This window comes from Hakea prostrata, chromosome 5, assembly GCF_041222555.1.
Source record: "Hakea prostrata isolate BN-2017 chromosome 5, UWA_Hpros_2, whole genome shotgun sequence".
Taxonomy (NCBI): Eukaryota; Viridiplantae; Streptophyta; class Magnoliopsida; order Proteales; family Proteaceae; genus Hakea; species Hakea prostrata.
The window spans coordinates 12,336,405-12,363,179 of NC_142604.1; the positions used below are offsets into that span (position 1 = coordinate 12,336,405).

The 26,775-nt window shown below is 36.9% G+C and overlaps 2 protein-coding genes across 3 annotated transcripts; both read left to right on the top strand.

Moving 5' to 3' along the window:
* Window positions 1-994: 994 nt before the first annotated feature.
* LOC149015189 (branched-chain-amino-acid aminotransferase 2, chloroplastic-like) lies at window positions 995-8,456 on the top strand. 2 transcript variants are annotated; one of them, XM_089155570.1, is made up of 11 exons: window positions 995-1,308; window positions 1,384-1,508; window positions 2,364-2,422; window positions 3,087-3,261; window positions 4,173-4,349; window positions 4,522-4,653; window positions 4,921-5,019; window positions 5,372-5,488; window positions 6,561-6,656; window positions 7,616-7,728; window positions 8,063-8,456. In XM_089155570.1, exons 2-11 carry the CDS (start codon window positions 1,440-1,442, stop codon window positions 8,175-8,177), a joined length of 1,152 nt encoding a protein of 383 aa, XP_089011696.1. In that variant the 5' UTR covers window positions 995-1,308; window positions 1,384-1,439; the 3' UTR covers window positions 8,178-8,456. The 2 variants fall into 2 exon arrangements, with proteins under 2 accessions (XP_089011696.1, XP_089011695.1); XM_089155569.1 differs by having other exon boundaries at window positions 995-1,508.
* Window positions 8,457-16,981: 8,525 nt separating this feature from the next.
* On the top strand, window positions 16,982-18,639 carry LOC149015190 (transcription factor RAX1-like). The gene is made up of 3 exons (XM_089155999.1): window positions 16,982-17,219; window positions 17,345-17,474; window positions 17,616-18,639. The coding sequence occupies exons 1-3, from the start codon at window positions 17,084-17,086 to the stop codon at window positions 18,337-18,339; spliced, it is 990 nt and encodes a 329-aa protein (XP_089012125.1). The 5' UTR covers window positions 16,982-17,083; the 3' UTR covers window positions 18,340-18,639.
* The last annotated feature ends 8,136 nt before the right edge of the window (window positions 18,640-26,775 follow it).

The window sequence follows — 26,775 nt, forward strand, 5'->3', positions numbered from 1 at the left end:
ATTTTTGGTCAAGAATGAAAAATGGTTAGGTGAATCTGATCGAAAATAAATTATGAAATGGAAAATAAGTTTGGTGTCAAGATAAAAAATTGTTAAAAATGATAGTAAACAAGTGAGAAAAGAAGGAAAAAGTATGGTTGTTATAAAAGAATGTGTATTGACTATTTTACCCTCATCTTACTTATAGAACTTTAAGTAAACTTACACAAATGAAGATAATGAAATTCTCATCATAATCCATAATGGACAAAAGGTTCATTATGGATTTTGAAGGTTTTTCTATTATTTTAAATAAAAATAAAATTCAGAATAGATGTCAAACAATTTAAAATAATGAAAATTTCTCATAATTGACAATGATAATTGATACCAAAAAGAGCCTAAGAAGTAGGGTCGGTAACTACCACCCAAACAACCTTTCGATGATGATAAAATTAATTTTTTTTTATATAAATTGAAATCTATAAATTATTTAAGACCTTGTATTTTATATTAAAAAAAATAAATAAGTGGTCCTCACTCTCTAGCCAGTTCCATATTAAAATAAATGAGAGGTCGTGAGTCGTGACTCATGAGTCATGATGCAGAGCATGGATACTGAGCAAAGCTCCCAGGTTCTGAGCTTCCAGATAAAAATTAGTCCGTACCATAGGGTTCTCAGTTACAGAGAAGGGCAAAATGGTCAGAGATTCATTTTTAAAGAAATTGCGTGACATTGTTTTATAGTATAATTGATTCCTCTTGTTGGAAGAGATTCTTTATTAAAATATTACACGTGAATTCTATATAATTCATAAAAGACCGACACCACTGCGTATCGGTTTCCTAGCGAACGATTTCCGTTCTGACACTTCGTACAAGCACGAACGAGTCTTTCCAAATGATTGTACTGCTGAGCGGGTTCCACTTCCACTTGTTAAAAATATCGTATATTGTGGCAGTGAATCGGTGTGGCCTCTGACAAAATTTGAACCACGTCTCTCATTTCTTGACTTTTGCTCTGCACTTTTGGGTCTGAAATCTCATTACAATATTGCGATGTCGAGTCCACTTCACACCAAGTGGCTACTGCTGATCAAGATTTAATAAGTTGGGTTTAGTTGATTCAGTCACTGTTGTCAAATTTTTAACCTTTATGTCACACCAGTTGGCAGATCATCCATCGAATTTGGGTTTTCAAGAGAGAGAAAAGATTCTAAAAGTAGAAAACTCTCTCTCTTTTAATGCCACCGTGTTCTCCTCTTCTGGGTTCATTTTGATTTTCAGTTTTTCACACCATACTCTTCACTGGAGAGTGGAGATTCCAAGGTTGTTTGCTACACTCTAGCTCTTGGTTTCTCTGTTTCTTTTGTATTCTTTCTGATGTTGTTCTTCCCATTTTAGATTTTGCTGGGACGTGTAAGTTGCAACAGTTCACTTAAAGAGAAACAGAGGCAACCATGTTCCAGAAGAGTATCAACCTTCGGGGTTTGGTTCTCTTTTCAAGTAATGGTCGCTCGTTTACCAAGGTTAGATTTCTCTTCCTTTCTGTCTTTAAATTGCCTTTAGTTTTAATTAGTTTTTGGATCTAAAAGAGCTATCACTACAACTTTTTTTTTTGTGATTTCTCAATAGTCTCTTTGTTGGTTGTTTTCATTAAAAACGTTGTTCGATGAGAAGCAAAGCCAGGCCTCGTTTGTGTAAAGGTAGGAGATGATGAATATTTAGATTACATCCCTAATTCCTGGCTCTGATGAACCAAAACTAGGAATCTGGTTTTGACATTGGGCTTCCAGGATTGCAGGTTTGATTTGCATTCCTGATGATGAAAGTTACAGGTCAGGACAAAAGATAGAAGATGTCCAATTATTAAATCCTTTTAGTTCTCCTTTATGCTTTCTCAAGGAAAAAGAAAGAAAAAAAGCGGCAGAAATAGCAGAATTTTCCTCATAGGTTTTTCACCATTTTCAAACCACAAAAATGGACGTAAACTGGAAGATTTTGATGAGTTTTTCCAGGTTCTTACGAATGGAGCTGGTCCTGAGTGACCCAGCAACTTGCACAACCTGGGTCTTAATTCTCGACGCCTTTTAATACATGTTCTATACTCCCAGCAAGGCAAGAAAATCTTTAAGGCGAATTTGGAGGGTCAAAATGGCTTCATAGAATTAGTCTGTTTAAGTTTTACTCACTGTTTTAGTGGATGGAATTCAAGTATACATGAATATCTAGTGAATGATTCACCATGCAAATTACTGAAAGCAGCAATGACGGGATGATGCTTTTGGTGCTGCTAACTATTCACCGTTCCAATGATAACGAATAAAGATTAAGAATATGATTTGGATAACCATAAACAGAATTACTTTTTTGCATCTTTGCAGTTCTTTACATCTCAGGCTGCATCTTCTTTGCAATCGGTGGCTGAACCTGCTACTTACAGGTAATCATATTGAAAATGCAGATTAATGCTATGTGATCCGGCTGTATTTTTTATTTTTTTTGTCACTCTACAATTAGATTCTCTTTTTCTAGTTCTAGACTTTGGTTAAGATGGCATCTGGACAGTTAATGTTATTCTTTGTGTATTTTTTTTTTTTTTTCCATTTATATTAGGAAATGAAAGTGTCCATCTGAAGGGTGTCAGTGCTGGCATATTAATGGTTTTCCACCTTTTACCGAACATGAATTTCTGCTCTCTCTGTTGATTAGGATTTGGGTCTCCGTTCGATTATGTAGAAGTGTAGAACTTCCAAAGCATCAGGAATCATTAATAGCAATGGGTCTGCCGTTTAGTCTTGGCAGTATATAAAATTGAGCCTGAAAACTAAATCGCCATATGCAGAAACTAATAGGGGGCTTGAACAGCAGACTCTGTAGCATGTTGTATGTGCTTTATTTTGGCATCAATGTGTTTCCCATCCTACTCTGGAACTCTGCATGATGTGTAACTCGCAAGGGTTTCCACCAGTCTTTAAGATGTCTTTAATGTGTTTTTCTTTTGGCCCAGTGTCCTCCTAATTGGATTTTACTCTGATATTATCCACCATTCTTTCCAATGAATATTTTATTATGGAACTTAACTTTTTTGGTGGAAATTGTTCTAGGGGAGATGCTGAGTATCCTGACTTGGACTGGGATAACCTTGGCTATGGTCTTGTCCCGACCGACTACATGTACATAATGAAATGTTCAGATAATGAGAAGTTCTGCGCTGGTGAACTCAATCGCTTTGGTAAGATCGAGTTGAGCCCAGCATCTGGAATCTTAAACAATGCGCAGGTTTGTACTTGTCAAATTTCCACTTCAAGATACAAATTATTAAAATTTAAAAGAGCTCCTCCTCTAGGGGAAAATTTTCCCATTTAATCAGGAAACATGATTGAATAGCAAAAATATACAGAATAATGGTTCCAGTGAGTAAATATGCAAGCTTATCACATGTTAGGTTTCTTAGGCTGCTGGATTTAACAGTATTGGATTTTGCTGGCATGGTTTGGTGGGTACTGTCAGGTTGGAAAAGCAAGGATTGCCAAAAAAGTGTGGAGTTCAGGCCATTTGTGCACAAAATGGACCACTAAATATACCTTTTCTCTTTTTTTTTTTTTGGGGTGTGGGGTTGGGTAAAGCCACTAAATGTACTTGAGTTTCAGATGGAGTTCACTTTTGAGTGTCCTACAAGTTTTCATCCTACATTCGACTTGGGTTTTGTTTGGAAACTACATGGCATGGAATTTGAATGGCCTTTGCAGATGTGCTGCAATGTAAAAAGAGGATTCACTCACTTTAGGATTTCATGGACGGTTAATGATTTTGCGGGGTCATGAGTTTCTTCTATGGAGGATTTAAACAATTGGATAAGAACTAGAGGCTCATTTGTGTGAGTTTATATTTGCAAGATGTCAGTTGGGATTCTCATGTAAGAGTAGTAATCAATAGCTACTGCCCATGTTCACTTTGAATCATTTTACTTCTTCAGGAGAGCTGATTTTCATTTCTCTTGAAAACTTTCACAATAGTTCCATCTTGAGATCATAAGGCTGTAAAAAGCTGAAATGGGATTAAGTTTACAGACACACCCTTACAAATGTAGATTGATATACATAATTTGTTTTCCCACTTGCCATGATTAACTTCCAGCCATGAAATTTACTACACTTGATGGTAACTTTATCTCTTGAAAATCTAAACAGGGACTATTTGAAGGTCTAAAGGCCTATCGGAAAGAAGATGGTCGTGTCCAGCTCTTTCGTCCAGATCAGAATGCTATGCGTATGAAGATAGGCGCTGAGAGAATGTGCATGCCATCACCCTCTGTTGAGCAATTTGTTGATGCTGTGAAGCAAGTAGCTCTGGCCAACAAGCGTTGGGTAATCATCCTAATTTAAGACAATAAACAAAAGAGCAACAAAAGATGAATCTCAAGATGAATCTTTTGAGTTTTCTGTTCCTTCTTTTTCTGGAATGACTTTTTGTCATCAACGACTACCATTTGAACTTCTGTTGTTGTTTCTGTTTTCAACTGGCAATTTCTGGAAACAGGTTCCACCTCCAGGGAAGGGATCCTTGTATCTTCGGCCTCTGCTAATGGGAAGTGGAGCTATACTGGGTTTGGCTCCAGCTCCTGAGTACACATTTGTCATATATGCTTCCCCTGTTGGCAACTATTTCAAAGTATTTTGTCTTTTCCTTTGTTTTTGTCCAATTTACGTATTTTGGTAAGTTTTGTTATTGAAAGATGAAGAGGGCAGGTCTTAGTGCAATGGTAAAAATTGCTCCATTGGGTTTGAGTATAGAAACACCCCTCTGTGAAAGCAGGTTAAGGCATGTGACCCTCCCTAGACCCTGCAGTGGTGGGATCCTTGGGCACTGCACTGGGTATGCCTTCTTTTTATTGAAAATCAAATTTCAACTTGGCAATATTGATTCTTTCATTTATAGGAAGGTACAGCTCCCATCAATTTGTTTGTGGAAGATGAATATCATCGTGCCACCCCTGGCGGGACTGGGAGTGTGAAATCCATATCCAATTATGCACCGGTAAGCAACACTTTGTTTTCTCTGTGCCCTCATCCTCACATCTGTACATACCATGTTGAAGTTTTTATTTCCACTTTGTACCGTATTTTACCCTAAATTGCCTTATTTAATTTTTGGCATTTCTTCCATTTTTTAATGTTTATGCCTTCAATTTTTTTTGGGGTTTCAGGAAGGAATTCTGTGCTGATTTTCTTTGTAATGATTTTATCTTGTGTAACCTTATTCCTGTTGCTGTCAAGCCATGGTTTTGTTGAAGCATTCAGCATTAAGATGCATTGTCCATTGCACAGGTGATGTTTACTTAATGTCTATGTCGCTATGTCTTCACCTGTGGCCTCCTTTAATTGTGTAGGTTCTGAAAGCTCAAACTAGGGCAAGGAGTAAGGGATTCTCTGATGTCTTATTCCTAGACTCCATGACAAATAAGCATCTGGAGGAGGTGGCTTCTTGTAATATTTTCATCGTGAAGGTACTACTAGTTGAACAATCAGTAATTTTCTTAAGTTTCAACACGTATAATACAGATCTTCCTTGACTGAAATTATCATGTGCAGTGTGAAACTTGTCATTTTCTTTTTCTGAGAGCCTCATTTATCTGTAAAACTTTAAATATCTGAGCATTATGTGGAAGATTCTCTTGGTAACCACCTCTGCTGCATAGGCAGCACTAAGGCTGTGTACATTTGCCCCTTAGATCCTGCAGTAGTGGGAGCCTTATGCACTTGCGCCTTATTAATATGTGGAAGAATCCCATTCCAAATCCAGTCAACTGGGTTCAGTCCTTGCCCAATGCATTAGGTAAAGGTTCTTAGATTAAAAAAAATGAAAGTTTATTTACAACAGAAAAACAATAGTGACCTATTTGAGAAAGCTTACTCTTGACGGTTGCCTATCAAAGACACAAAACGTCCACCAATTACCTTACATTAAGCAATCAGAGGCTAACCAACCGAACCTGAACCTTGGTTTTTGAGCAGCATCCCAGTCCTCTCCTGCTGAATCATTGCAGGCCAGATTTCCACTGGCTGCAAAGTTCGAATTTTTGCTGTCGACCAAGCTAGAAATTTATCGCCCAATGCATTGTCGTACAAGTTATTTATAAATTCATTCTTTATGCTGTATTGGAACTTTATGGGATCTAGAAGGACCCTGGAGATTCAATTTGGAATTCTGGTCATGTGTCATAAAAAGAACTAGAAATTATGAATTCTCAAATGAAGACAGTGAAGAAGTTCACATCATCGATTTTAGTAAAACCACAGTTGGGTTTGGAATGTCATAATGGGTCATTATTCATGCAAGATAGGAATTGAGAGGAAATAAGGTCATTAGTTGGAGTTTTGCTCAGGAGAAACAGAGTGAACAGCAGATTCTGTTTGCCCTGGCAAAAGGTGTTGCCCCATATTTTCCACCTACGTTTTGCAAATGGTTCGCTTCTAGGTTGTTTGTTGGAAAGTTCACCATCATTCAACCTTTTTTCAACTCCCTGTTATTGTGAGTTTTTTTGGCTTTCATTATGATTCAGATCTTCGCATTTGCAGGGTAAAACTCTGTCTACACCTGCTACCCATGGAACTATTTTGCCTGGAATCACTAGAAAAAGCATCATCAGCATAGCTAGCGCACATGGATACCAGGTGATCATACAATTCTTTACTCTTTTAAGAACATCTTTGTCTTAATCTACGTGTTGAATTCATATTGAAACTCATATGTTGCGCTGGGAAGGCACTGCAGTGGTGTGGCTAGGCAGAGGTGTGAACTCTGAAACACCAATTTATACACCCGGCCCATCTTAGGAATTTTCTTTTCTTCATTTTTTCATCTGGAAGATATCCCAAGCACACTACCGTATGCCACAAATTAGTTCCTTCTATCTGTGTCTCTCTTCCCACATCTTCTATCCCTACAAATCAGTGCTCCATGGTTTGATGCTGGTTTTTTCCTACCTTCCTTCTGGTTCTTTCTGGCTTCATCCTCTTGTTCTTCTGTGGCCATCTGTACGGCTGTTCCGACACAGCTACATCTAATGGGGAGTGTTAGTCCCAGATCAATTTTGAGTGAGAAATCTCTTTCCTTGTGTATATGTGGACACCTTTTGATATAGATATTTACACGATGAACGGGATTTCCTTGCAATTACTTCTTGGAAGTATATCTTAAGAAAGGGCTGTGGTGATGCTATCTGGTTATTGTAATATTCTGAAGGATAGTTCCATGAATTATATGTCATCCATGGCAGAGTTTCAAAAAGCAGTTAAGGACTTGGGAGTCCTGAACTTTGGGTGCTACCATGCTAAAATTCTGAGGAGACTGAACATTTCTGGAAGGAGTTGATTGCAACTTCTGTATTGGATTGAAGTTCTTTCCTTCTCTTCCCCTCCTTTTTCAGTTATTAATTTCTTCCACTCCCTGTTCACTAAGATCATTTCAGGTTAGCTGTATCCGCTGCCATCATAAACTATATGTTATCAATGTTATCATTATCAAATGGATGATTTGAGGTTTCTGTGATCTTGTGTATATTATTCAATTTTCTCTTCTTCCTTCTAGAAATGCAAGTTTTTGCCTGTTAAACTTACCCAGACTTGATCAGGTTGAGGAACGTCCTATTCCAGTGGAGGACTTGCTTGAAGCTGATGAAGTCTTCTGCACAGGAACTGCTGTTGTTGTGGCTCCAGTAGGCAGTGTTACATACCAGGGTAAAAGGTAAACTGCTCTGCTGCTTATGCCTTACATTGCAACTGTAGGACTGAAGGTGAATTGCTTAAAGAACTCAAAAATGATGAATACCTTTCTGGGTAGTTCTAGCTTTTGCTCCTCCTCACTACATTTTTTTTTGAAAATTCTAAAGTCACGCATTAAGTAAAACATAAATTAAAAGCTAGCTCATGAATTTGCTATATCATGTGTTGCTGAAGTCAAATCAGTCACCACTTGTTGAAATTCGAAACTGGGTATCATGAGTTAATGAAAAATTTTGTTCGTGTACATCTTTTCTCTGAGCACATATTTGTGAGTTTATCTATCAAATTTGGTGCAGGGTCGAATACAGAACTGGAGATGGGTCGGTGGCTCGTGAATTACACTCGACCCTTACTGGCATCCAGAGGGGTTTGGTTGAGGACAAGTTGGGTTGGACGGTGGAGGTTGAGTAAGCTCTTCCTTTTTCATGTAGAAATAAGTACTACAAGGAGATTCACAGATTGTATTGCCATCTTCAAGCAGTAAAGGATGATTGCTTCATTGTACTTTGTGTTAACTGGTTTAGACTTGATTACTGGAAAACCTTGCTCCTATCAAGATATTGATTCTTCCAATGAGTGAGGCTTGAGAAGCTAGATGATTTAACTCAAACTACTTTCAAATTTTCTTGCAGAGCTACTTCTCTTATCCGGTATTGAATGGTTGTGAGAAAATGATTCTTCCAAATTTTCATCCCTCCACACATTTCCCGCTTTTCTTTCTATCCCTTGGTGATGGGTCTTTTTTCCTCATGATACCTTTTTACTATACATTAGGAGAGGGTTTATCACTGAATTTTGATAAATAAATAAATAAATACCTTTTTAATGGATTTATTTAATACACTGATATGGGTTGACTAGAAAACTAGTTGACTAGAAATTTTATAACATTCAGGTCGGTTGTTAGTCTTGGTTTGTTCATTGCAAATATTTTCTGTAAAAGGAAACATAGCGGCTATTCTCGAACGAGTGAGAAGAGGTAAAATGTAATTTTCATCCCATACCATGCACAAGGGTATAGTGGTCTTTATAGTAGCACTATTAATCATTCTAACAGAATTGGAGCGATGTGCTTTCCAAAGATAAATAAGGCCTAGTCTTTAAATGCCTTAAAACCATTGAAACAAGGACAAATTATATATATACCCTTTAAATTTGTAATTAATTATATATTCTATATTTAAAAAAAATCAATAATAAATATATCTTACTATTATTATCATCATTCAGTTTTACTGATTAACAGTAAAGAGGCATTTGTAATTTATTTCTTTTTAGGAATAGTAGACATAATTGATTGTAGATATAGAGTGTTTACGTGTAATTTACCCTTAAAAAAATGCCAACCAAACTAACTTGTGCTAGAGTTATCTAGAAGCTGATCTATGACTATACCGGTCGTGGGTCATTGTAACTTTCTCACTTCTTCTTACTGACATCTTGTTCTTTGACCATGGGCATCAAGTAAAGAATTTTGCTTCAGTCCTGCGTATTTATTGCGCATGACTGTCAAGCCTAATTTCGGATTGTCGGATCTAAAATTTCGGTTGAGATTTTGATCTTTGATGGTTGAATATCAACGGCAGAGCACGGCCAAAATCGATTTGTTTGACAGTTAATGCAAAGAAATGAAGCAAGTTACCCAAGGAAAAGAGAAGATCTCTCTCCTTTCCCCTTGTCAAAAGAATATTTTCAAACACGTGGACAAAGAGAAGGTCATGCGAAAGAGGGGAGTGTAAGAAGACCATTGCGTTGCTTGCGTGTTGAAACGTTAAGTGAGGAAATAGAATAAGAACATTAACAGAAAAATCAACAAGGCACGGACAAGAGAAAGAAATATTTATAAGATAGAAAGACAAGAAGGAAAATGGAAAAGATCTTTGAACCTTTCACCATTTCATGAATTTCTTGCAGGTTAAGTCTCTCCGTGGGCATGAGACGAGGCGAGGTAATCACCACCTTCATCATGGTATTTAAGAAAGTTGGTTTGAGCTGAAGACTCAAATTTGCAAAAGGCCAATCCCAACCCAACATTGAAATCATGGGCGTGGTCAAAGACATTGTAACCCTTTCCTCTTATGTTGGCACGGTTAGTTTTTGCTACATTCTTAGGGAGCTTAACAACATGGCTGACTCTCTAGTCCGGAGAGCACTCACCTGTACGAACACAGGACTGAGTGGACTACGTCCTTTCCCTAGTAATCAACTCAAACAGAGTATAAATAGGTAGGAATCATCATATTTTGTCGAAGGCTTTTCAAATTAATTTGCCTTGCTTTCCAAGCTTGGATGATGTCAATACAAGATTGCATCACTTTTACTGTGAATTTCAGATTTGTAACTTGAATTCAAACTCTAAAGAAAGAACGGAAACTGCTGCAGGTGTTATCTATCAAGCCCATGTTCAAAAGAAGGTTTCAAAAGGATGCTCCACCGAAAGGAAAATTGAGGAATGAAAACGACTAGAATATTCCATGAGGAAACCCTAGAAACCTCACCATCCTCCAAAGTAGGGGCAGAATTAGAAGGAGAATAGATTAAAACAGCAGAGCTATGATCTTCAAGTTTCATAAACAAGTAGTGTCTTATGTTGAATCCTGCATTGCTTCACAGTAAAATGCCACCAATATCCAGCAGCAAAAGAATGATTAGAGCTAGACCACCAGCAATGAAGCTTTTATCTGAAGGCTTAGGTTAGGTTGCTGTCTTTAATTTGTCATCGACAAGTGATATATTGTGGATATATTCAACCTGAGTGGGTTAGTAAGAGTGGTTAGGTCATTTTAATGGTAAGATGGATAAGTAATGGTATTATGGGTTTTTCAGTTTCAAACTCAACAGTGCTAACTTTCAAAGTTCATGTATTTGTAATTTATTTTTCCTTTCTAGTAACCTTTACTTGAGGAGGCAAGAAAACACGCCCATGGTCACCGACCAGCCGCCAAGACCAAAACAAAGGAAAGGGGCCGCCCCGAGGACGGGAACCCCCGACGACGAGTAGCCAGGCCAGCAAACAGACCCAAAGGAATTAAGACCAAGAGACGATGAAAACAGCCGAAGGGAGCAGCAAAGAGAGATTGGCGGGCACTATCCGCAAGCGGGAAGGGAAAAGATTCATACCTCCAGAGAGGCATGCAGCCGGAGCCCGCCGGGGGGGGGGGGGGGGGAGATGGCGCAGGAGGACCGAGGCGCAAATAAGGGAGTCGCGCCGGGGCCATCAAAGGGGAACCCGGCCACCAAAATGACCGAGGCCCAGAAGTGTGAGCCGGACGGCCCCGGGCCGAGGAGACCCGGTGATATGGATTCGACACCGGGCACCCAGGAGCACAAGCCACGGCGCCACGGGACCCCTTGCAAACAGGATTGGTGACCGAAGGACCTACATACCCGGCCGGGGGATTCTTTGATGGGATGATAATTGGGGAAGAACAGCCCGGTCGCCGAGGACGGCCCGTTCTTTGGACCAGATGAGAATGTCGATAACAATTGCAAACAAGATCTATATAACTAAAGGAAAAATGGTCATTTCTTTTTAATTAGGCATTTGACTTCATTCTATGTGAAGATAAGAGCTGGAGATTACAAAGTTGAATCAATAAAGGCGCATCATCACTCAATCTTCAAATGGGTGATGCAAGTTTCCTATAGCAACATGTAGGTACCCTTCCTGCATTGCCAACAATTAGAGTATTGTTAACTCATGCATGCCTACTTGTTTGCCTCAATTGGGTTGGTAGATAATATGTGGTCATAAGTGCAGAAACGTAAGACATGATTTTGTGGTTCAGTAACATCATTTATGACTTTTGATTTATTATTAATGGAGAAGAGGTTTATCTTAACATTGGTATCTTCCCATCTCGTCTGATTATTGGAAGACTTTGTGTTCCTGTCAAGATCTTACCAAGCGAGTTACTGAGTGGGGCTGAGTGGGGCTTGAGAAGCTAGATGATTTAAACGACTTCCATATTTTCTTGCAGTGCTTTACTTTTCTTATCCGGTGTTAGAATGATTCTGCATGAGAAAAAGGATCAATAATTCTAGCTATGAAGGTAACATAGGGTCCAAAACTAGACTTGACCGTGTTAAAATAAACACCACAAAATAGCAAACTGAAATAGAGACAAAACAAAAATACACAGAGATTTAACATTGTTTGAACATCAATGTAGTATGTTATGTCCATGAGCGAAGACGAAGAGTTTTCACTATGTAGAAGAAGAATAGAAGGAGATTTCACAAGCAATCACCAAGAACGACATTACAAGAACTCTCACCCAAAACCCTAATTGGAAATTTTCAAATCTTTAAATAATGTTGTAGACGAACATAAGATATATACATATACACTCCAATCAGGTAAATGCGTCGACCACAACCCCTCTGCTTTCATCACAAATCTCCAAAAACGGGTCATTCGGGCGCCCACCAAAACATGTTGATGCTGGTCCATATTTCAAAACGGGTATCAGAATTCCAGTAAAAAATATAACAGGCCAAATCTGGATAATAGAAAGAGAGAGGGTAACATTACCTTGGTCCAAAACTACTGGGAGCCCAAGATAGTTGCAAAAGTTAGGTGGGTCCAAAACTACTGGTAGCCCAATGTAGTTGCTGAACTTGGGCTGGGTCCAAAATGTATTACCTTGAGGTGTTGTTAGGCCACCAACCAAAGAAACTTGATGTTGAAGAAGAAGATGATTCTAGAAAAGTTAAGCAATAATGAAGCTCTTGATTTTTGACAGGAATATTGAAGTAATCAGAATCATAAAACCTTTCTAAAATGTCAACCAAAGTAACTTCTTACTGGGTCAGGGTTATCTAAGAAGCTACATGATCTAGACATAGCCGCCATTGCTCACTGCAATTCCCTCTTTCAAAAGCAAATTTCTAACAATTTCTCATTTTCTTGCTGACATCTTATTCAATGACCATGGGCACCAAACCATAGCCCCCCAAACTAGGGATCTATACAGAGAATCAAAAATCCATCATTGAGACCTTTGTCTTGTTGTGGAAGTTGGAAATTGGCCACTTACTGTTGAGTTTTAATGATTCAGATTATTTCACTTCATTTTGATCTACACAGTCTCTTGCTCAGGAACAAGCAAAAAAGAACTCCCTCATTGATTTTCCTTCCTCACATCCAAAACCTCACCTTTAATCCGGCAATTACAGTCTCCATCAACCAAATCCCTACCAACCTGAAGAAAAGAAAAGAATGGACTTGTATGCACCTACCCTTATCATACAGTTCTCTCATTGACATATTGGATCCCCTGAGCTTCATTAGGGTATCTTTACCCTTAAAAAAAGAAGAAGCTTCAATACTTTATAATCTCAAAATTCTGGATTGAGGGTGGGTGATAGTGCAATCAAGGCAGCCTTAGATTACAACCAAGTTCAGTGGGATTACAACATCAATATGAAATTATGCATTATTTCATTATTATATATTTAGAATCAGATGGTATTTACAATTAGGGTTAGAATTTTAAAAATATTCGATCTAATCTCATCTTATTGAAATCCTAATGATAAATAATTAATTATAATAAAAATAAAAACATAAAAATGAACCATACATCAATCAAATCAAGTATAGACTATTCCAGTGCGTATAATGGAACCCCACATAATTATCCAAGCTAGCTATGGAGATCTTTCAATTTCAATACAGTGGATGTACTTAGAATCCTAAGACATGCCAAAATCCAAAATCAAAATGTCATTTTTTTTTGTTTAATCAAATCAAAATGTCTTTGTGTGGTTGCTGGCATTTTTATGGGTGAAACTGTGAAAGTATCTTTGACTTTGTTACTCTCATCACAGTCTTGGGCTGTAACATCCATTGAACAGTGATCACTGATTGAACGAGGCTCTCCAACACACAAAACCATGGTCAATTCAGTTTTCCCAAGGCTCACATTGTCCTATGGCTGTCTAGCTACTGTCATTATCATATTCATATAATTTCCTACAAAGGGTTTTATATTGAATTGAGGTCTTCTATTTTGTTGTTTATGAATTGAAAAGGTTGATATGATTGGTTTCGTCAAACACCACCCAATATATATACCCAACACACACCAAATGAACCTTGAGAAGAAAGTTGGCTTGAGCTGTGTGACTGAGAAGTCTCCCTCTCTCTCTCTCTCTCTCTCCCCTTGTCAAAATGATAAATTCAAACATGTAGGTCCATGGCTGCAAAATCAAAGAGAAGGTCATACGAAAGAGGGGAGTGGCCTACCAAGAAGACCATTTCGTTGCTTGCGTGTTGAAACATTATGTGAGGATTTCACTTTATTTACCGTTGAGGAAATAAAGTAAGAAGATGAGAAGAAAAATCAAAAAGGCACAGCTAAGAGAAAAGAAATATTTATAACATAGAAAAAAAAAGATGGGAAATGGACACGATCTTTGACCATTCACCATTTCATGGATTTCTTTTTCTCATCTCTTCCAGCTTAAGTCCCTCCGCAGGCATGATACATGAGACGAGGTAACCATTTGAGTTGTTGCTTATTGGAAAGATGGGTTCTTTTTTTTAACTTTGTAGCATTTTTTATTTGATTTGCCTTTCCTGAAACCACAAAAGCAAGGACTAATATAAGCATCACAGGAAGAAAGGAGGTGTGGAATAGAGAAAAGCAGGTACAAGCTTTGTCTTCATCCTGGGTGAAGATAATAGAGCTGCAGATTATAAAGTTGAATCAATAAAGGGACATTATCACTCACATCAAATCTTCAAATTGGTCAATTTGGTGATGCAACAATATGTGGGCACCCTCTCTTTCTCTCCTGTTTTGCCAACAACACAGTAATCACTGGTCACTAACCCTTCATTAGGGTATTGTTAACTCATGTATGCCTACTTGCCTGCCTGCCTGGGGTAGGTAGATAAAATGTGGTCCTTAATGTAGAAATGTAAACTTCATTTGGTGGTTTGGTAACAATATTTGTTTATGATTTTTTATTCACAACTAATGAGAAAGAGGTTAATCTTAATGTTGTTATCTACCCATCTCATCTCATCCTTCCACCTCATCTTCCAATTTTGAAGGTGTGAGTCATATTTTCAATTAAAAAATGTCAGGATCCATTAGGATTTAAGTACAAGTAATTACATCTCAAGCATCTAGTTTGGAATGCTCAAATCAATACTAAGTTCTATAGTTAATGTATTCTTCCATAAGGTCCGCTATATCGTTGAATCGTAACAAATCCGTTGACTTGTATTAGAACATAAGCTGGGTACGTATAGTACAAGAAGGAACTCCTACTTCAGTGTGAATTAAAAAAAACTTGATCCTATTAAATACCTAATTAATTTCTTCTTCATTACTTGTTACCTACTGCGTAGTTAAATTTCATGACCATGACCATATCATCTTCAACTTTCTATTTCTAATGAACTTGCACTTCCATTGCTTGGTCACTTTCATTTGCCCACCTACCAATTGGAAAATAATCCATCTTTCATACTTACTTTAGCATCACCTTTAGGGCCTGCAACTCTTCTAGATGTCTTGGGTTGGAACATTAATTAATGTATAGAATACTATAATGGTCTTTCTTTGCTGATTTTGTTATTCATTAGATCCTATGCACTTACTGAACATCTCATGTCTCCCACTCACGAAACAAGTCAATCAAGTTGGGCTCATCACTTGCATGGAAGAAGCAATTGTATATGATCTTTCTCTTATAAACCCACTTTGAGATTTTATATATATGGTTTTTCTTTTTCTTTGCCAATGAATTTGATCTTGCCTATCAATTCAAAGTAATACAGATTGCGACTTCCACTTGTAAGTTTTGTGATGCACACCTACAAGAAGTTTATTCCACCTGCTTTTGACAAGAAAGACCTCTATTTTACATATGAAATTCATGAGGGAACGATATCTAACAATTTTGGTGTTCTTTTATTCTTTAAAAACCGAAGAATGAAGAATAAATGGTAGATGTTTGTTAAAATAGTTTATTCTTTTCCTTTTTATGAAAGAATCGGAGAGAAAAGGAGTGTGAAGAATGAATTTTTTCAAAATGTGTAAGACATTGAGAGAACAGAAATAAAATAAAATGATCTTGAAGGTGAAGGTTCTCGGGGACCATCCCATTCCAACCCATACTCATAAACCTGGCCCTTTCACTTAGTTCTCCAACCCGTACCTTTCAAAACAAAAAATTTTCGTATTGTTGATCCAACGATTCGGTTGGGTGTAGCAACAAGGTCAAGACGTTCTGATACAAACTATGAGATTAATCGGTGGGAAAAATCGAGAAACTTGGAGGGTGAGGGGAAGGAATCAACCTCATTCAGTGCATGCACGCTAAATGATGAGAAGAACTCAAATAGTAGATGAAGGAGATTACTTTTGAAAAAATTATAAAAATTGATCAACTATTAGTGGAAAAAGAAAACATGGTATAAACAATCAAACTTAGATTATAAGTCTTCTAATAGGAAAGGAAAAAAAAATTTCTTTTAAAAGAAACTTTATGATTATGTCAAGGTGTGACAAAGAAGGCAGGATCAATGTTTTACAAATGTAATTTTTCTTTTCTTTTTTTAATGAACTATTAGTGATTTTTTTTAAAATTTTTTTTCATATTATGAACTTACGAAAAAAATATTCAGAATGAGTTTATCGTCTAGTAGAAAAATAAAAGATAGCTATTTTACACAATAACTGATCGCCAATGTTAATTACCAAATACATCGATGATCTTTAGAACCAAACCAACATGAACTGTGCAACCCGTTTAGGAAGCCAATAATTTATAATTAATTGCAATAATGAAAAGGAAAAGGAGGGTTCTCTAATTTGAAAAGAGAAATTAAGGCTCAGGGATTGATCTAATTTTTTAATTAAGGGTAGGGGAGGATTAGGGGAGGCCGGCCCAGCAATAAGCTGGTGACGTTTGAATTGTAGATTCTAGAGTAGCAAAGAAAGACAAGAAGAAAAATCCTGGTCTTCTGTTCTGGCATTTCTATTTTAATACTCTAATTCGTATTCCTCGCTTATTTATCCTATAACTTCTCCAGGTTCATCTTTACACCATTTCATCTCATTCTCTTTTTTATCAATCTTCTTTTAATCGTGACTTTTCCAGGAACTTTGTCTCTCCTTTTCCAGCTATTCTAAAAATTCCTCTCTCTCTCTCTCTCTCTCTCTCTCGCTCTCTCTCATGATATATACAGTTATACACTAACATTACCATCAAGAAGAGAGAAAGAAGAAGAAGAAATAGCTGAGGTTCAACCTCTCTGAAGACTCAAAAGAGCTAGCTGGGAACACAAAAAAGAAGCCATGGGAAGAGCTCCTTGCTGTGACAAAGCCAACGTAAAGAAAGGACCATGGTCACCAGAAGAAGATGCCAAGCTCAAGTCTTACATCGAGCAGCACGGCACCGGTGGCAACTGGATTGCCTTGCCCCAAAAGATTGGTACTTAATTCTACCTTAGTTTTTAAACCATCTAAAAACCCTTCTTCTCTTGTTGCTTATCTAAATTTCTGTTCAATTTACATGTAGATTTTGATGGATTGATGGGTTTCTGTTGGTTCTTTTAGGCCTTCGCAGATGTGGGAAGAGTTGCCGACTCAGATGGCTGAACTATCTTCGCCCTAACATCAAACATGGAGGTTTCTCTGAGGAAGAAGATAACATAATTTGCAGTCTCTACATCAGTATCGGAAGCAGGTGATCCCATCGATCATGGCCTTCTTCTTCTTCTTCTTTTTTCTTTTTTCTTTTTTCTTCCTCTCATTGAAAATGATAGCTTTCTTCATGTCTTTGCTCACTATTCTTTTTTTGAAACTTTTTTACATGGACAACGTACAGGTGGTCAATCATAGCGGCTCAGCTCCCAGGAAGAACTGATAATGATATAAAGAACTACTGGAACACAAGGCTGAAGAAGAAGCTTTTGGGTAAGCAGAGAAAGGAGCAACATTCTCGAAGACTCAACTCCCTCAAGCAGCAAGAGATGAAGAAAGCAGGCGGAACTCTTATTCCTTCTGACACTGACCACTGCAACCAAAATCCGTATTGGCCGGAGATGCCAGTGGCTACACCCATATCACACCAGATCCCTCAAGACCCATGGCTCAACGACCATTCTTCCCTTAAGAAGTTGTTTACCAAGCTTGGTGGAAGATTCCCTGATGAACATGCTCATGCTCATGCTGGAAGCCCTAATTTTCAATGCTCTCTTGATGTCTTCTCTATCCAACAACCAATTTATGGAAATTCCATTGATTTGTCCTCTATGAATTGCTTCAGTGACATGGGTACTTCTCAATTGAATCAAAACACCCAACTCGACCTTGCCATGTTGAATGAAATGGTCTATAGCAACCCACAAGGATTGGAAGGACTGGAGTGTTTCTATGATGCGAATGGAATGGTAAATGATAGCTCAGCCGGGACAAGTTCTGCAGAAAGTGCAAGTTGGGGTGATATGAGCTCACTGGTTTACCCTCCAGTTTTAGTTCCGGATTTTGAAGTCTGTCAACAACCCATGTTACAAGAATGTGCTTTCGAGGAGCCGAGGTATCTAGAATAGCAGAAGCTACACCGGAGATCCAGATGGTGTAAATTTGTATCGTTAGGGGGAGAAGATAAAGATTGTGTTTGGATTAATAGCCCCAATAAACTAAATTCGGTCAGGCTTTTTGTTTGTTTTGAGCTTAATTTCCTTGTCTCTGTGTCTAGTATTTCTCAGTTCCAATGCACAGTTATTCACTTATTTGAAATTGTGCCTCTCATTTTGTAGTAATTTCTTGGACTAAGTTCCATATGTTTATATATTATTAAACTAGGAGAGATTTCTCTGCAATCATATCCATCTTTTGTGCGTCTGTTGTGAACTTGTGATTGCTGACTTTGTTTGCTGAAAGATGATCAATTCTTAGTTCCACATGAGAAGAAACAGTCTCTTTTCAGACACTTCCTCGGAATCCACCTCAGAAAGAAGGCAGTAAAAGTAGAAAACGGCTCTTTGACAATTTTGGCTACAGCTTGTGATAGGCTCTTGCAAGTAGGGTATCCTAAGATGGCTGGCATTCCTTTATTGTTGTTTTTTTCCCATGTCTGCAATAACGACAGTGTCTGTGAAAGCACATCTCATCAGTCTCATGTCATATGGCTTCAAAATAATAACATGAAGAAGAAGAAGAAGGGAAACCATACTGAGATCACGTTTGATTCACCGTGTTTATGTAAGGAGGCATTAATGGGTTTTCTAGCTAAGCTAACATGCTTTTGCCAGATGGTGCTGTTTCAACTAGCATGTATGCTTGTAGAAATTACTTCCTAGATCTCAAATTTTGATTTTGATCCTGTCAACTTACTCTCCTGACATTCGACCTCTGATTACATTAACCAAACTTCTTCACCAATTCAGTTTTAGTGAATCTGGGTATTGTAGATCTTGAAGCCACCATGTCTCAATTACAAATGGTTCCATTAATTTCTTTGTTTATGAGGATGATTGGATCACTTGAAGGACCAGCATTAATTCAGTTCTTTTTGAACCATGCAGCATCATCAATATTAGCTGTGGATTAAAATGAAATCATAACTCAACTTCACAGCCTGCTTACAGGTCAAAAATGTTGATATACAAGTAATTGGGAGTTAAACATGCACAATTTGGGATACAATACTTACCTACTGCATTTCAGTTTCCTGTAACAACTATAATGTTCTTAGAGCTGCTTGCACATACCTAATGTCATCCGAGATTCTTGAACAAACTAAATAATTAATCAAATTCCAATTATGTCAAAGCTTTATATAAGAATCCAAGAGGACCCCCTAAGAGCGGCTTGTAAACAAATTATTCGATCTGGAGATCCCCGCAAGGCTGCCGGAGACATCACTAACCCCAGGGATGTCTCTTGAAAAGAAGAATTCCTAGAGAATTTCCCAGAACCCCAGTCCAGCCTACCCGACTGATATAAGTGTAGAGTCAAGATTTCATTCCAATGAGAATTTCACATACATATTCACATATGTTATTCATCTAAACCCTACTTAGATGAATACATTGAAGAGTTTTGTCATAATATTTTCTCATTCTTCCTAAAGAGATTATTCTAGTTAATCTGAAAACCCTCAATATCAATGGGTATAAGAAAACTTGAATTCTGGGATTCTTGAAGAACTAAGATCTATGCATAAATTATTCATCCAAAAAAACAGAAGAAAAAAATATACATATTTATGCATAAGTTATTAATCTAGCTTGTCAATTTAAAGAAATAAAAAAAATGAGGCTATTCTTTGCTATATTCACTGATGGTATTATGAACTATGAACAGCTGATGTTGTTAGGTCAACCATTGATACCTGTGTGTAATTTCTTAGATGCACCCTCTGTCCATTGGGTTCATCAGGTTTTTATTCCTTATATTTTCTCCCACCAAATACAAATCCACTCACCGTGGGGTTTCAGACTCATGCAATAGAGTATATATAAGGAAAATATTTTGGGGGAACACACTTAAACCATCTATGGGATTCATGAAACTAGGATGGTGCATACACCTTCACTAAACCAGATTCTGATTTAGGACTTTTTACTTTACAGAAGTACAGCTGGTTCTGGAATGAGGTCATTATCTGATTCATTACTAAAACTGAAAGCTCAGAAGCTATATCTTTACTACCTGCTCAGGGAAATTTGGGTTCTGTTAATATTTATTGCATTAATCACACACGCCTAAGTGGAAGTCGCTAAATGAAGATAAGAAAATACCCATTTTCAGAGGAAGATTTTTAAAGACCAAGAGAGAGAGAGGGAAGAAGGATTCTACTTAGGGTTTGTAGGTTTAAAGTGGGGACCCCTCATGTTCATGAAACTCATGCATTTTGCTCTTCTTCTCAAGTTCTATAAAGCCTCACTTTCACCTTCTAGGAATCATCATTAGGAACTGACTTTGCAGGTACTTTTGTTTTCTTCTTTTCTGTAAACACTCAGTTGCTGTTCTTCCCAATGGGGAAAATGTACTTGCCTGTTTGTTAGGGTTTCTGTTTCTTCCCAGTAATTACTAACTGTAAAGAGAGCCAAGTCCTCTTATGTGAAGTTTGTGACCAAATCATGGGTCAAAAAGTAAAGAAAGGACGAGGCACTTTATAAATTTAAGAACAGTTTGACCAAGTCCTAGGAGTTCTGCAACTGCAAGCTGTACCCCCCATCTTCACTCTTCTCTCTCTTTCTCTTCATCTACTCTTATTGGGATATCTACGGTTTCTGGGTTACGTCTGCAAGTGGTATTTGATACCGACTGATACCTACTAAAATGTGAGTATTGACTGGGTTGACACCGTAAAGTGACTAGGGTGTTTACACTGTTGGGTCATCAGTTCCCATGTAGATGTTATGATTGAAGTGTATTAGGGGTGAATCATGCATTCCAACACAGTGGCTTGCGGCTTCCTTGACACTTCTCTAAAAATTATACTGAGACACTAGGGCACTGTTGCTGTTGGCTAATGATGCTTGTTTCAATCTAAACATCCTCACAAGTTTTGAGCTTGCTTGTTTCTCTGATATGTTCCTGGTAACACAAAAAATATATATGGTGATGTTAACTCCTGGCTTGTGTAGATTAAACTTTAGATGTTATCATTCAATTGACCAGTGTCAGCCTGGTTATCCAACCAGATTGACTGGTCCAACTGTGTCTCAGTCTCCCAAAGGACCTGGTCGACCTTTCCTGTCCTACTCTTAGAAATCTCCTTTGAAATTGTACTCCCAAAGGTCATGTGTAGCTCTCAGTCCTCCAGGAAAAAAATTGCCACAGAAAGGGAAAGAAAAATATTTGTGATCAACCATCGATCTTATCACTAAGAAGCAATTAAGGAACATACATATATAAATATTTAGGGTTATATGTGTATTTCAGTGAAGTATCCTATCTTTTCAAGTTTCAATTTCTGCAATATAAGCATGGAGATATGAATATTGAGTGCTAGAATTAACATTAGCTATTGTTAGAAACTGTTCAATATGTCAAAAACATTGAAAGAGTATAGAGTTAATGGGCCAAGGTATGAAATCTTCTCATTAAAATGCTTGCTTAGCCAGCTTTTGCAAGGCAATGAAAACTTATTGAAAATCTAGAATTAATCATTAATGCTTTTAGATTTGAGTTGACTTGTCAATTAAAGAGAAGAAAAGGGTAGCAGATGAAGATTTTGATCTCACACAAGGGTGGTTGTTGTGAGATCCCACTGTTGTTTCTGGTGCTGACTTTTCACTTTGTAAAATAAAATTCAATTAATGATATGATATAGCATGATAAAATAGGTTGACAAAGGTTGAAAACAGTAGTTGATTTCATTAATTGACTATTTTGAAATTCTAGTATTGTATACAAAACCAACTCTAAAAATCAATCTAGCTGTTAATACCGAAAGTGGGTTTAGTATATAAAAATGTACTTAATATTAACTTTTACAATATAATTTAATATACCATGTCCCTTAATTATTAATTAATTTATCTTCTATGTTGACATGTCGGCATTATTTTTTATAATTCCTGTTACATGTCAATAAATGAGTGGGATGTACTGTTCGGGATTTCTCAATGAAAAAGAATGGCCTTTGATTGCTACTCAAGGTGATATTATATATATATCAACAAAGTGATCCTTGATTGCAATCCATGCAATTGATCTGTACAGTTTTGTATTTCATGTATAATTTATCAAATAAAATAGAGAAAGAAAGATACACAAACTAGAAGCTGTTCATCAAATCAGCCTGGATTGATCTTAATTGAATTGGGCATTGATCAATTTAGATATATTAAACATTACTTCAACCATTATAGCCAATTACGTACAATATTACGTGTGAATATTTTTACCTTTTATACTGACTAGCTAATTTATGTGTATATATTTGATGGTTTAACTTAACTAGCCCAAGTGTTCGAGTTTATGTGAGCCACGTAATTATGAGATCACGGGTTATTCAACGATTTAAGTACAAAACTAATTAAATTATAGACGAGGGACCCTCAAACATAGGTAAAAAGTTGATTAAAACCACAATATCTTTCCACCTTGACTACCCTAACCTCTCAATAGTTTGAACTCTCACTAAATTAAACTTAAACAAACTTATCATGTTTAGGTTTTATATGAGTAGATTCAGAATACAGACACAAACAAAAACTAAACTGTGATAATGAACATTTAATCCAACAGAAAAAAAATAATAATAATAATAAGAACCCAAACCTGGAATTGTTATATCTTCGAAGGAAAATTTGAAACTACAAGTGTTTGAAATATCCCAAAAAATTTGGACGTAGCAAGAGAATCTCCTGCCATTCAGCAGTTAGAATAAGCAAATAAGCCATCCAAATTGTAGAAAATAAATTCTTTTCACTAGGTAAAAGAATACTCTAAGTTAAAATTTTAAAAGGATTAAGATAAGAGCATTATTTTAGATAGCACGCTCCAATAATTGTCTATTACTATTAGAATAATTGTAATCCCTTTCTCTCTCACACACATTCTCTGGGACATTGTAATATACAGATAGAATACTGTTAGGGCTTGGGATTTGGAGATTGGAGACAAGTTTCAGAGAGAAAATAAAAGCATTAATCTGGTCCCAACATTCTCAGCAAAAGTTAAACTAATTATAAATGATCGAAGGAGTCAATTGAGGGACAAATAAAATATGTAAAAGATAAGGATGGTTTCTGACTTTTTTGGGAAGAAGAACTTGAATAGGGATTCTTATTGAAAGCTTACCACATCAAGACATCATGGAGTTAGGAGTCCATGTTATGGCTCCCTGTGCAACCACCAGGCAAATACAGAGAAACTCCCAAGTTTGCAATGGTGCATAAGCTAGAAAACAAACTCTTTCATCAATCCAAAAAGTTTCTATACTAAATCTTAATATCATGTCAGCACTGACATCAACTGATAGATTATAATATGGTTCAATTACTTGTACGAATTGAAAATTATTTCATGCTAAAGAAAACACATTGTATCATAAACTAATCAAAACAATTACGAGATACAATGTGTTTATGAGAAGACTAGTTTTGGAACTAAATCATTCTATCCTACCACTTGTTATTGATCAGGACCAATTTTGTCATATCATAATATGTTTTGGATTATTACAAAAATGAGGTGAAACATTAATATTCATGGAAAGAGTCAGTGTTAGACACATACATCCAATCTCACAGATTTACTCAAATTTCTTGCATACCCTAATATATCTTCATTTGTGTGTTATACATCCATGCATGTAACATCCTCTACTTCCTAATTTTGTGCAACTTGTATACTTCCCACAACTGTGACAGTACCATTTTAGCAAACATTTCATTAGGTGGTCGACAGCCATCCTCAAATTTTGAGCTTTAAGATCCACTGTCAACCACTATAATTTCATTTCGATAAGATTCATAACCCAAGTCATAGGAAGTACAAGACCAATAAGTAGAAGATATGTGACATGCCATATTTGAAAATGTAGACAGCACTCCTCAATTTTTTTAGGTTGAACTGTCCTCTAATCCTTATCTTTGGTGATCTCTTTAATTATTTGCACAAATAGGTCCTTTGATTATAAGTTGATAAACACTCAAAGTTGGATCCTTGAGGACCCACATTGCCATGCCAAACTCCTCACATAGCATTGCTGATCTTCATGATGAGGTGTTTGCTTAATTTAGTTTTAATTTCTTGATAGAAACTATAATGTTCATTGAATTGGTTCCCACTTGATCTAATAATTTATGAATTCCAGATTAAACTTCTTAATCCTCTGAGGTACTACTGCAACTAATTAATCCTTGAAAATTAGGTGGGAATAAGAATATCCCTTTCTAACAAAGCTTGGAGCAGAAAAAGACCCAAGCAAAACACCAAAAGGTCTTTCAGATTTTGACTAGATTAAAGAGCACGCATGTTCTGTCAACTCAATTATAACTGGATTATCATAAGCAACCATGAACCAACCAGCTACAGTTCTCTCTCTCTCTCTCTCTCTCTCTCTCTCTCTCTCCTCATCCGTGATTGAGGGTAGTGAGGTTAGCCCTAGCCATGACAAAAGCCAAGCGACGACCTTCTTTGCTGAATATCAATATTTTTATGCACAGTTGCATCTCTCGAGAATAATATTGTAAAGACCCACAAATATTTGTTTATCTCTGTGACATTGACACTCACTAACATGAGATAGAGATATAAGATATCCTCTGATCCACTTTTGTCTTGTCTTTTAACTTGAAAATCCTTCTTTTTGTTCTACTTTTTTCACAAACTAAAGTTTCCAGAAAAAAAGAAGTCGATGGCTTTATTTATTCTTTTTCCAAGAAGAAGAAGTTAAAAGTCTTATATGGGTCTCTCTTGGTTGTCTAAAGAATAAGAATGGATTAAAGGATATGTATAGACTTAATGGAGGTCTTAGTTCATCGATTATCACTCCTTCATCCATGGGAATCTATATATTAATGTTGGTCTTTTTTCTTTTCTGAATTACAGAATTACTTATTCATTTGTGTGTTTTGATTCAGTGAAGGTGTATCGAACACATTGCCGACAATTATTCCATGTATTAAGAAATTGCAAATTAAGGGACCTTAATTTTTTCCCTTATTGAAGCTTTTGTTTTAAGGGGAAGGGTTATTATTAAAATAAGATTGATTAAGACATGTATTTGTCTCATGATTAATCTAATAATTGTTGAGTCTGACTGTGAAAACGCATGGTTTTCCCCCCACAAAGGTATATGGGTTAGGCATGAATGTCCTAGGGCTATCAAAATAATAGAAAAAGAATTGATGTTGAACCCTAGAATTGATGCAGAAAAATCCCGGTTACATTATGATCATCACCTCTATCAGTTTTTTTCTTTTTTGGGTGAAAATCATTAGTATCATTTTTATTTTTATATTTAAACAAATTACATATAGACCCCATAGATCTATAATCAATTACATTTACTATCCTTAAAATGAAATCAATTACAAATATCTCTCTTACTATTAAGTAGTAAAGCTAAATGGTGATATCAACAACAAAGGGTATTTGTAATTGATTTTTTTTTAGGGATAGTAAATATAATTGATTGCAAATTCAAGAGATTTATATGTAATTTTTCCTTTATTTTTTGGTAAAAACGTCTACCGGTATTTTACCTCTGCCAGTTTCGATAGCAGTAGAATTTAGGAATGAGAAAATCAAAAGCCCGTTTTGTTGAATGGGCCTGTAAATGATGCCGAGATCAAATCCATATTAAATCAGCCAAATTCCCTCGTGATGGGCTCTAAAGGGCCTACAAGTCCACACTATAGAACCTACAATTCATCTCACCTTATAGGGCCGCTTGGGCTTAGGGCTGCTACAAGGTGGGCTTTTAAAAACCCAAACCCTAAACCCGACCCCAAATAGCCTACCCTTGCCAGGCATGGCCCTGTAAGCTGGAGGACAAAGGTCAAGTTACAGGTCAAATTACACAGTTAACCCTGACCCTAACCACAAATTAACAGAACAATACGATAATTATTAAACTTTCATTAAAATAACCTACAAAGTGGAATGGTCATGCTGGCCCGTAGTCAAATGACTTAAATACTCAACCTAATGAAGGCCACCTTGGTCCGACCCTAACCCGTTACCCCTAAGCTTTCACTAATTTTTGAGGGTCCCCAATCTAGTCGTAGAGCGTGATTGAACATGTTTGCCAGTGCACAATAGTTGTTGCAAAATGCAAACCACCACAACGTCGCAAATTGCAAAAGCTACTAGCAAAGATCAGTGTCACGGATAGGTGTTTTGAGGAGTAAAACCTCCGCCATGGAAGAAAACTATGACAAGAACAACCTTTCCAACGTTTGGTAATTCTGCCAATAGTGGGTTAGTAAAGCGGTTTAAGGCCCAACCTCCCACGGGAAGGTCTTTGTTTGTAACAGAAAATAATAAAAATCAGACTCAAAATTCCATGGATTTCA

Bases quoted from the DNA above. Each gene is read 5' to 3' on its own strand.
- LOC149015189 (XM_089155569.1), top strand. From the start codon at position 1,440: ATGTTCCAGAAGAGTATCAACCTTCGGGGTTTGGTTCTCTTTTCAAGT. The intron at 2,423-3,086 runs GTAATCATATTG...AAATTGTTCTAG, and splicing joins GCTGAACCTGCTACTTACAG to GGGAGATGCTGAGTATCCTG. The intron at 7,729-8,062 runs GTAAACTGCTCT...AATTTGGTGCAG, and splicing joins GTTACATACCAGGGTAAAAG to GGTCGAATACAGAACTGGAG.
- LOC149015190 (XM_089155999.1), top strand. From the start codon at position 17,084: ATGGGAAGAGCTCCTTGCTGTGACAAAGCCAACGTAAAGAAAGGACCA. The intron at 17,220-17,344 runs GTACTTAATTCT...TGGTTCTTTTAG, and splicing joins TGCCTTGCCCCAAAAGATTG to GCCTTCGCAGATGTGGGAAG. The intron at 17,475-17,615 runs GTGATCCCATCG...GACAACGTACAG, and splicing joins TACATCAGTATCGGAAGCAG to GTGGTCAATCATAGCGGCTC.